An 11,388-nucleotide genomic window follows, 5' to 3' on the forward strand; every position below is an offset into this window, starting at 1 on the left:
GGATGTGCCCCACAGGAGACTGGGAATGACTACCTGAGCTTCAGGCACCCACATGACCACAGCCTGGCACATGTGGATGATTACCACGCTTGCTGGTGCTAACATCCATGGCTTTTCCCTTCCAGGGCTTCCTTCCCCTCCTTCAAGCATCTAGAGAGCCTGTTCTAAAACATCTAGAAATCTTGCACCCAGTACGCCCAGACAGTTTTATAGCAATTCACACAGCTGCAGTGTCTAGAAAAGTCCTTTTTTGGGTCCAAAGTGGCACTGGGAGAAAGGAGCATGGCTTGGACTTCTGACTGTTCAGAGCTTTCATAGCTCTCCCCTGTCACTGCTCAGATTCCCCCCCCTGCTCCTGCATGTTCCCAATTCTAAGCCATCCACATAAATAAATGCTTCCCAGATTCAGCTGTGATGAACTGATGAAGCATGAGCATTATTATTCATTAACTCTTTTCTGTCCCTATCAGAACACACAGTACAGATGAAAGGTTACTCTGTGCAGAGAGTTTTTAATAGTAATACATCCTTTACAGGAAATTACAAAGCTCAGGGAGCAGATGTAATTTCTGCAGATGTAGAGCTCACACTACACTTGCTTTGGGCCACTTTGCAATAAAAGATAAGATGGCAAAAATAGAAGACTGCAAAGCAAGTCTGCAATGGCACTGACATGTCAGTTAAGATGCTCTCTTTAAACAGATGCCATCTGCAGACTTTAGAAGTACCATTAAGCACATGCCAGCTCCTTTTCTACATCCTACTGGGTTAAGTACTAGTAGTTACAAGACAAAAACAACATTATTGGCTGCTTGTTATCAGCTCAGGGTTTTTCTTCTCTGCCTTCTCAAAACCCAAACTATCACCCAACCCCACAGACATTAGGTGGTGGAAGTGCTCACTTCAGTTTTCAGACACGCAATTACTGCTGTACTGGGAGTTAAACATCACCCTACAAGTTAAGCTTCTAAATTAATCTTGCATTCTCTGAGACAATTTGAACACACTGAATTTTGAGATGTCAGTAATCATTTTAAGTATTAGATGATTCATCTGTGGGAAATAAGTCAGGTCCCACATGCCTGGTTTCTCCATAACCTGTAGCACACCAGCAGCTGTGTTTGCAGGCCAAGATCAAAGCAGCAAACACATCACAAACCCAGCTGCCACCTCCCTGGGGTGGAAAGGGTGTTGATGTATCAGTGCAAACCACTGAGGAACACGGCAAGTTTCTCTGATGTCCTCAGGACCAAACTGTCACACAAAGCTCCTCTCTTGTAACCCCATGCTGTCCTGAGCAGAGATTAAAACAATCCACTTTTAACACAGGTAAAATTGGCTGATAAATTAGGCAACCTGAATGAAATTGCATTTGTGAGGTGACACTGATATCTACAAACAGAGACATAAAATAGATTCCCTCGATCCCCAAGCAGGATTGCCCAAGCCTGGCACTCTAAAATGAAGAGTCTACCCACTTGCTTTACACACGCTTATCTATTTGAATTGCTTCATGTTTTTCCCCACAGTTTGTGAGAGCCTATAGAAACAAGACTGGTCTTTTCTTATACCTTCCCCCTTTTTTCTTTAGGGCTAAGGTTTACACCTCACTCTCTGGAGGCAGTTTTGGCCTGCCTCCCTTTACACTGCTAACTGGGTTCCGTTCCTCATGAATTTATAGAGGTGTGAAACTAACCTTCTGTGTTTCACAGCTCCTGCCAACAGCTTTGCCTGAGAAAATTTGTTCTTGTTTTCCACTGACTTCATGGGCAATTTCTTCTCAGTTTCCTTCTTTGGGTCCATACTGACTCCCACTTTAGTGAGAGTGCTGTGAATTAAGGGTTAAGGATCAACTGGGAAGGAACGGGGAGAACAGACATTTCCTCCCTGATATATTTAGCCAGCTCTGCTGACAGCAGTGACTGAAGTTCATTCACATATTCTATCAAAATAAATTTATTTGTAATGACATTTAGCTGGTACCCTCGGCCAAAATAGAAGATACTTCACCCTCTGGGGTCAGAGCTCTGTCAGGTATCAGGGCCAGCTCTCCAATCCTGAAGATGTCCAGGCAGAAGCCTAGGAGCTGCTGTTCAGAAGCCAGAAAGGTGTAACACAAGACACTCAGCATCCATAAACATATCCACCATGCTTCCTTTTCCTAAAGGCCTTAGAAAAGCAAAAAAGGTCAGGCTGGACCAAAATGAACAAACCAAACAGGCAATGCAGTACTTCCCCTTCCACGGGGATCAACACATTTGTAATTCAAATTTGCTGCTCCACACTCTAATCCTTACCAGAAAAGCTAAGTAGCAATATGTGCACTCACTTCCACTCCTCGAATCATCTTTTTGCTGAGCCCAGCAGATTTCAGCCTAGCAAGACAGAACAGTTCCATTTTTTTGGGTTTGGTCTTTAGCATTCTACCTTTTCAGCTCATCTCTCTGTAAGGGCCACAAGGCTGCAACTGCTAGTCCAAGCACCAACCCCAAGAGGAAGGAGACAGACTGGTTAAGGGGGAACGTGGTCCAAGATTCACCCAAAAAGACTGCAGCTGCACAGAAAAGCTGAGTAAATTTAAACAGTGTTAGCAAGGTGGAATGAAGCTGAAACCTATAATGAAGTAGAGAAGCTTAAGCAGGTTTTCAGATGGGGTAAGAAGGAGCTGGGTCTGTTTATTACTAGGGCACACTCTACACACACTGAACACGTCTCCTTATGGCAGCATCTGATAACAATGTCCAGCTGTATCTGATGAAGGGGATCTGTCAAAGACCCTGTTTGTAGATGAGATGCCAGGAGAGTCACACAAAATTCTGCAAAAATTTTAACTGCAGAGGCAAAGGCAAATTAACCTAGTTTAAAAGCATGTTTATAAAGTCAAATCTGGTATTCTAACAGTTTCTCCTCCGACTACAATTCCACAAACTGGAGTTTCACAGGTGCCCCAGTCACTGCAGACATATATTGGACAGTGAATTTCACATTGATGGCCCATATATTTGAAGCCATAGCTTTTTTCCCCACTGAACATTTACAAATCAAAAACTCTTAGACTTTGCTTTGAAGCGACACACTCAGTCTCCAATCACTTTACAGTCAGGAACATTCGGATGCCATTTCTTATTTGATTTTCCTAAGGATAAAGCAGTAACCCAGACTGCTCCTCACTTCAAGAGAAAGTCTTCTCAGCCCAAACCACTGTTCAATTTTATCTATTTTTGAGATGGCACAGGAGTGCCATCCTGTGGCTGTCCAGAGCCATCTGAAAGCTCCTTGCACCGAACACGGTTTGATGTTGCCACACAATTCTTCCACACACTGCAGTGTTCAACTTCCACATTTAGGTCCATTACCTTGTTATATTCTAAGCCTGGCTAAGGAACTCAAAGGCTTTTCTTTTAAAAGATACCAAATTACAGGCTTTAGCTTCCATCCAGGGTGGCATTCTCCTAAAACTCCTCAACTAGAAAGGCACAGCACATTTTTAGTAGGTATTTTATACATCCTGCTGTCATTAGCAAATGTAATGCTATATCCAGCCAAGAAGTGTTCCCTCTGAGGAAGGCAACATTAGAAATAAACCTCTCAATCTTAAATATCAACTGCACTAAACAAGCTGTCCTTCAGTAAAGCCAGCTTCTTGGAGGGGAACTGTTCCTACATTTAGGTAGCAGTGAAGACAAGATGATCTTGTTCGCAAATACTTCTTGGAAATGGCTTAAAAAAAAATTGTAAATCTTTATCTGGACAGTGGGGTCTGGATAGGGTAAGGAACAAATGTAGTTGTTCATGCAGGAGAAAGAAAAATTCCTATTCATCCATGCATATGAATCTCTTATGCTCAAGAGTACATTAAAATATTCCAAGGCATATTTATCCTGAAGATGTTTAATTTTGTGATTGTTCAACCCGAAAAATTAAGGAAAAGAAAATCTCTGTACTTGAATATTATGCAGTTTTTACCATGAAATTCATGCCTCTGGGTAGCTTAAATTAGATGCTATACCAGGAAAAAGAGCAAATAATGAAACCCTTTGGGTTGACATTCCTCTTATTAATTTGGAAGAGCACTTAAACAGTACCTATAGATGCAGCACATTTACCTAGTACACAATTTTTTTGTAACAGGTTTTGTTACTGCAGTGATAAACCATTAGTAACAAACTGCAGAAGCAAAAAACACTTTTGCATTTCAGAACACCACCAAAAATTTCAAACAATTAATTTTGCTCCGAGGCTGCTTGAAATATTATTGTTAAATAAAAAGAATTTTAAAAAGGAAATTAAATGGGTAACATTTCTGATTTTCGCATGAGATGAGGTGACTACAAAACATTCTCCCTTCCTCCACCCCATCAGCAATAAGTTCTACAGTTTAATTTTTACAGCAAGACTTCGGATTCAGAGCCACCAATATTGCTAAGACTGAGGTAAGATGGCCTGAACATCTTGATCAGGCCATTCAGGGATCTGGGTGTTATGTGGCTAATTCAAGGCAACTCAAGATTCCCTCGGGGCTGGTATGGTTCACCCCAGATGTACGTGACATAACGAGAGCTGTCAGCTGCTCCCACAGCCCAATCTTACACTGCACAACCCTGGATCAGCCAGCCCCGCGAGCAACCATCACTGAAACTAAATATATCCCATGAATACCCCATTACTAGATCCAGCAAATCAAGAAAATACTCCAAATGCATAAACTAACTGCAGCCTATTTCTGAAGTTAAAAAATTGCATCAGCTTTTTCATAAACGTATTCCTGAGCTAATTGAGATGCTCTTCACAGGACACATGCTCCAAATAGTAAATCATTGACTAACACAAGGTAAGACCAATCTTTATAGTATCAGCACTATTCAATTTTATTTGCTGACTGGTTTTGGTCACCTCCTTGTGTCCACAAACTCTTTCATTTATACTAAAGCTTCCCTGAGAACTTGTGTCTTGTTCACCCATGACTCAAAAGCAATAGAGACAAAGAAACCATCAGATTCTGCATAGGTTCAGTAAACGTCAAAAAAGCAGTATTTTGATAAGCACAGAAATTCTCAAATCATTCCAACCTCCCTTGACTGGCACTAATTAGAGAGAAAAAACATCCTATATGATTTTCCAGCATATCTTCAAGAAAATTAGGCATTTAACAGCAAAGCCAAACTGTCCTGCTCTTAGTCCTGCCTACAAGTGCGTATTACCCAAAGGAGCCAAGTCTCCATGGGCTTCTCCCAGAAGAAAGTCAGCACATTTGCACAGATGTATTTAATTTCTCATCCTGCAGGTATCAGCAAGGGAGAAAGTATCTAATACTTCAAGAAGAATAACAGAGAGAGCAATTCAAACATTATTTCAAACAGGTATGTTAAAATCAGGCAATATACAAAAAAAAAAAAAAATTGTATTGTATACAAATACAAAAAATATTATTTAATTTTCCCTAAGAAGACAAAAGGAAAATATTAGAGATAAGAGGCTGGTTTTTCTTCGTGTTCTCATTCTCTTTTTAGTGATGGTATATCATGACCCCAGTAACAGAAAAAAACCAAACCACAACCAAAGCCCAAAACAATGGAGAGGGGAGAAGGAAAGAAAAATACCAAAAAAGTGGGAGTTGAGGGGGGAATATCAAACATTGCAGTGGTCAATCAAAGCTACAATGAAACCATTAAACTTTGAAAGTATATCATTATACACATTCTGTAAAGTAGTTTTATAAAAAGGATGTCAACTGACAGAACAAACTCCAGCCCATTCTTACCCTCCTCTAGGTAACCACCAGCTATTTTAGTGCAAAGGATATTCTGTATTCATTTAGTTCTTTCAGCTCTTCTTCCCTTCGTTGCTTTTCTAGTAGCTCTTGCTGCCGAGAAACCTCATCAAGGAAATGCGTCTCATCTTCATCTAAGCCTCTTACCATATTTTCTGAATAAAGAAAAAAGAAATTTGTTGTTTTGGTTTCAGACACCAAGTCTAAGTCTGTCTCCTCAGAATGTTCTTCAACCAACCAATAACCTAAAAAAACCACATTACTTCTTCCCTCAGAAATCTTGCCTCAAAATAGGAAGTACATTTTCTAGAGCAAACAATTAGTAGCTAATTAGTTTTAACACCTGTTCAAAAAAAAAAAGTAGAAGCAAGACAACTCCTAATGTCCAAATAAAAACAAATTCTTTCTAAACATGCTATCCTACTTTAAGGAAAGTACATGCAGCAGGAAGGTCTTTTATTTCCTGTTCTGCAAATGTTCAGCGTCTCTTGAGCACACAATTTAATTAGAATGACAATAAACAGTATGTTTTAGAAAGACCAAATCTTGCTGTTTGTAGTCACCATTAGAAATCTTAGCCCAAACATCACCTTTAGTCTTCATTAAAGTTGAATTCCATCTGAGGATTTTTAGGCTTTTACATGAAGTCACCATATTTTTAACCTCCACCCACATAGGCAAGCCCCAGTCACTTTAAGGGCGTTAAATTATCATTTACACTGATAATTAGCAAGCTTGTGTCTTTGACAGAAAAGCTCTGGAAATCAATTATTATTTGAGGTTACTTTATAAAAGCCAATCCCTGCTCCTTCCAACTCACGCAGAGCTCATTCATAAATCTTTAAACAGTAACTTGTAGCACTCACTACTACTGCTGAGGGCCCCCTCAGAGAGCAGAAGTAGCAAAACTTGGGACATTTTTTGAAGCAAGTGACATGAATTAATTTTATTTTCTGCCTGCCTCATCTGCAAACTAAGAGGAGCAGCCACTGAGGTCCTTTGAGCTGAGGTTTTATTGAGGTTCCCTCATAGGTACGCTGCAGTAGGTTTTGCTCTCCAGGTTAGCTGGTATCTAATATTCTGCTGTGGTTGCCTTAAAAGCAGAAGTGGGTTTACTTCTCAGGGCTGCTTCCCATTCCAGTACTTGGTTTACCAAAGCAAAGGTGTTGCAGATCTAATATAACTGGGCAAGAAAAACTATTAATTTAGACAGTTATTAGAATCCCTTCCCATTCAGGCTGACAGCAGTCAGGTTTTGGGTGGCTCCTTGGACAAGAATTGCTTAGTCATGTCACCAAAAATGACTGGGATCAAAAGTTTACTGAAGTTAACTGTAAACTCTCCAGTTGGAAAGAATCCTGTAGGCCCAGTTGGAGACTTTAATGCATTAATGCTGCTATCTGTATTTTCCATTTTTCAAAGGGCTTTTCTATAAAACCAGAAATTTAAACATCAAGAGAAATTAGGTTCCCATTTCATTAGAAGAGTCAAACATCTACTTTTGAAGAATCAAAACAATGTAAATTTACTTCTTCCAAATCATAATCTTAACTCTCAAATCACTTTCAGTCAAATAATTATGGCTTGAAAATGTAATAGCTGCTCTAACAGGATTTCTTTAATTGATTCAAGCAGATGAGTTAAAGCATGAGTTCAATAGTCACAAAACCACAATACACTTCCACTTTTCCATGAATTGCTATCAAGTTTGGTTGGTTTTTGTTTGATTTGATTTGATTTTACATGCAATATAAGCCTAGTATTCAACACTTTACAGGAATGCAGCTTTGTAACTGCAAACACCTTTTGAGTTTTGCACGTGTGCAGTGCTGCCTCAGTATCCAGAACGCGTTCCTTTAAGAATCCAGGATTTCAATAATACTCTCCTGAAGCCTTTGTTTCCCTCTCAGAGAGGGAGACAAGACACACAGATATGTCCTTTTGTCAGAAGTTGTGCATGCAACACATGCAGTTTGCTGCTGGTGCTTACTGAATTTAAATTGCTCCTCAAACTCCTGCTGCTTCTTTTCTCTCTGTTCCTGGAGCCTTTCATACAACGACCGTGGGTCATATGCCTCCTCTGGGCATTCTGAAAGGAACAAATCAGGATGGGAGACCATACGTTAGAAACACTCCGTTTCTTCATGTAAAAACCTTTTGAAATTATAGAATACAAGCCATTCCTTTTTATTTCTATTTCCCACAAAAGTGAAATATTCTCAGATCTTCTTCCTGTAATTATTAAAATTTATCCCATACCTTTCGGATCCTCAGGTTTTCGGACCTTTTCCCATTCCTCTTGCCTTCTCTTTCGTCGCTCCTCTAGCTCTGCTTCAGATACAAACCTCTTGTTAATCACAAGGTCAGCAGTACCATCTCCTCCATCCATTGTGGAATAGTGTCTCCTAAAAACACAATATGAAAGATATCAGGAGTCTGATTATGTTTTCCAATGAGTGAAACATTACTGAACATCCTGAAAAACAGACCTGCTGCCCTTAAAATAACTTCAGTTCTCTAAAGAACACTTCATAGTAAGCACTGAGACACCAACTCACTGTATAACTGCTAAGACTAATAAGCATCATCTATTACTCCTCCTTTACTCTTTTTCATTATTACATCTTTCCTGCTAGTTTTCTACCTCTGTTTTTCTGAAAGTCGTATTTTAATGGATTTACTTTGCTTAAATAAATATTAAAAATCACCTACACTCCCATTCTTTTATTTCTGTTCTTCCACGTCTCTGTTCGGAAGAGAAATAAAGTGAGAGCAAAACATCAAATCCCAAGTTCTTTTTGCCCAACCTATGGAAATTTGAGAAAGCTTGCCTGTTTTCAGTTGTTGAACGCATGTATTTATAAGTGATTAATAGTGAGATTTCAGAAATTAGCAACTGTTCTGGTTTTGGCTGGGACAGAATTAAGCTTCTTAGCAGATAGTACAGCTCTGTGGTTTGGATTTAGTGTGACAGTAAAATTGATAACACTTGCAGTTTTAGTTGTTGCTCAGTAATGCTCTAAGCCAGGACTCCTCAGTGTCTCATGCTCTGACAGTGAGGAGCTACACAAGAAGCCGGGAGGGAGCATGGCCAGGACAGCTGTCCCGAACTGGCCAAAGGGATATTCCATAGAACCGTGCCCAGTATATAAACTGGGGGGAGCTGGCTGGGATTTGCTGATCACTCTTCAAGAACAGGCTGGGTACTGGGTGGTGAGCAACTATATTGAGAATCACTTGCTTGTCTTGGGTTTACTCCTCTGTCTCCTCTTCACTGCTGTTACTATTGTTAGTTTATAATCAATACTATTAGTATTAATACTGTATTTATTTTGTTTCCGTTATCAAACTGTTCTGATCTCAACCCCTGACATTTATTTCTCCCTGTCCTCCTCCCTGATGAGGCAGGGCAGGGAGGGAGCAACTCTGAGGTGCTCAATAGCAACTCATCTCTCCAGCCTCAAAAACCTCCTGCAGCTCCCTGCAGCCCCAGGGAGAGCTGAGCTGGGACAGGCTGTGCTCGGGGCTGTCGGGGTTACCTGGAGTTCAACCAGTGAGTGAGAGAGGGAATTCCCCAAGGCTAAAACAGAGCTTGGGTTAGAGAATGAGCAGCACTTCCCCTGAAGAGAGCACAGCCCCTTCCCACACAGTGCAGCCACCCTCTGCTTCAAGATTTCAATACGAGGTGCAGGGTGAAGATGCTCCAAGTAGTCGACTTAACAAGGAGACTTGTCTTGACACCCATAAGCCCAGGATGAAACGAACTGCTTCTGTAAGTCTAGGCATCTCCTTTCAGAATTATTCTGCCAGCTCCATGCTACGCAATAAAGCCCTAATGCCTGCTTTTGTTTCAAACCTGTACATCAAAACTGTACACAGAAGTACAACACGAACACAACCAACAGAGCTTTTCATTTAAAGACATACTAACGTAACTTTTTTCTGTTTTATTATCTCCCTGATATAACTGCAGCAAGTTAAGGACTACAGATGACTGCTCACAGTTCTGTCAAGCACTATTAATTTGGGATCTCACCCTGTCTGCATTTCAGCACGGAAGAGATCCCAGAACAGTTGCTCTTCCAAGGAGGAAGGGATGCAGTAGCCCAAGTAAGGGAAGAAACCTGTTTATCATCCTTCCTTCATACCACAAGGAATCACTCCTGCAGGCAGTCCGGAAATCCTTACAAAAACTGATACTTTTATGGGATATCATTTCTAACAAAAAAGAAAAAATTGAGGTCTCAGGAGAAATCCAGGTTAGAGCACTGGACAAATTTTTGTTACAGCAGGATGCATTCTGAAGGTGGGTGTTATCAAAAGAAGTTAAGACAAAAGGATTCTCTTAATAGTAGGCGACAGGAAGGACAGATCTAGGGCTGGTGATTTTCTCTTTTTTTAACTTTTCTTTCTTTCTTTTTTAATATCTAACCAAAAAATCCACCTTAAGACAAGTCCACTTTCCAGACAGCATGGAACACTCGCTCTTTGAGTGTAATTTCTGAAGGTGGTTCAAGCTGGAAACCTACAGAGAAGATAAAAATTGAATCTCACTGCTGAGTACAGGTCCTGATCACAAGGGAGCTTTCCTATCCAAGTGCTGCCTAAACGACATAATTTATTTCTCCACTTGTGTCATCTCAACCCATATACTTAGGGAGGAAACAAAAGGTTCCAATACAGTGGTGAGAGACAGTAATAAAACCAAACTGAGAGAGAGGGATTCTACAAGAACATAGTATCCTCTGGGGACTAAAGCCTTCAGCAGCAAACCACCTGGATCAGTCAGTTCACTTAGACAGTATATTTTAAGATACATGAAGTGGATTAGGGTTTAATTATGGCCTGAGATGCAGCAATGGTGTTTTCAATACTGTCCTGAAAACTCGTGTCTGATACTGACAACCCCATCTTGGGGCACAGGGATGTGGGAGGAAAAAAACCCATCAAGCAGCATCATACTAAAGTTCGCTTACACTTACAAAGTTTGCTAACTTGTTATATTCTTTGCCCTCTCACATCTGAAGCAAACACACACAAACCAGACCCAACAAAAAACATGTACTTGGCAACTTTCCCCTGTTTATCTGTGTTTTCGTCTGGTGACTGTATTCTAGGGCTATGCTGTCACTGCAAATGACAGAAGTTTGTCACAGCTGCAGACTGCAGGGTTTTACACTACCAGATGGTAACACCCCCAGAATCAAAAAACCTCCCAAACTTTACAGCCCTTGCCACCACCTAGGCTCGAACATGTGTAGAGCAGCGACGGTGTCTTGGGTACCCGTGTGCAGCTTCCAATACATTCAGCCCCCATTAAATAACAAAGATTACTTTACCTACTCATTTCATCAACCCACCATTGAACCAACTCGGGCAGCGCTCCCCGCACCCCCGCAGCACATCAAATATCGCGCTGCGTGCCGAGCCCGGAGCCGCCCCGGAGACGGAGGGCATTAATCGCTCCCCATCAGCTGAACCCGCCCCCGGGCCCCGCTTCCTGCGGTGTCCGCGGAGCTCAATGCGGGGAACCCTCCTGGGCGTGCCAGGCTCGGGCTGCTCCGAGCCCTCACTGCGACCTCTTCTCCCCACCTTCCCTCCAGCCCCTCGTCCCGGGA

The 11,388-nt window shown here is 41.2% G+C and overlaps 1 protein-coding gene across 2 annotated transcripts in view; it reads right to left on the reverse strand.

Moving 5' to 3' along the window:
* The window catches only part of FAM192A (family with sequence similarity 192 member A), a 10,514-nt gene extending 2,316 nt beyond the window's left edge, over positions 1–8,198 (reverse strand). Inside the window, exons 1-4 of one of the 2 annotated variants that reach the window (XM_008638725.2) lie at positions 8,030–8,197; positions 7,761–7,859; positions 5,804–5,925; positions 1,697–1,830 (exon numbers count right to left, since the gene is read on the reverse strand). In XM_008638725.2, the coding sequence (XP_008636947.1) occupies positions 1,697–1,830; positions 5,804–5,925; positions 7,761–7,859; positions 8,030–8,159 (485 nt within the window). In that variant the 5' untranslated portion in view covers positions 8,160–8,197. Of the gene's footprint in view, positions 1–1,696; positions 1,831–5,803; positions 5,926–7,760; positions 7,860–8,029 lie in introns of both variants that reach the window. The other variant, XM_017740954.1, reaches the window with a different exon arrangement.
* Positions 8,199–11,388: the final 3,190 nt, after the last annotated feature.

This window comes from Corvus brachyrhynchos, unplaced genomic scaffold (genome assembly GCF_000691975.1).
Source record: "Corvus brachyrhynchos isolate BGI_N302 unplaced genomic scaffold, ASM69197v1 scaffold26, whole genome shotgun sequence".
In the NCBI taxonomy this organism is placed as follows: Eukaryota; Metazoa; Chordata; class Aves; order Passeriformes; family Corvidae; genus Corvus; species Corvus brachyrhynchos.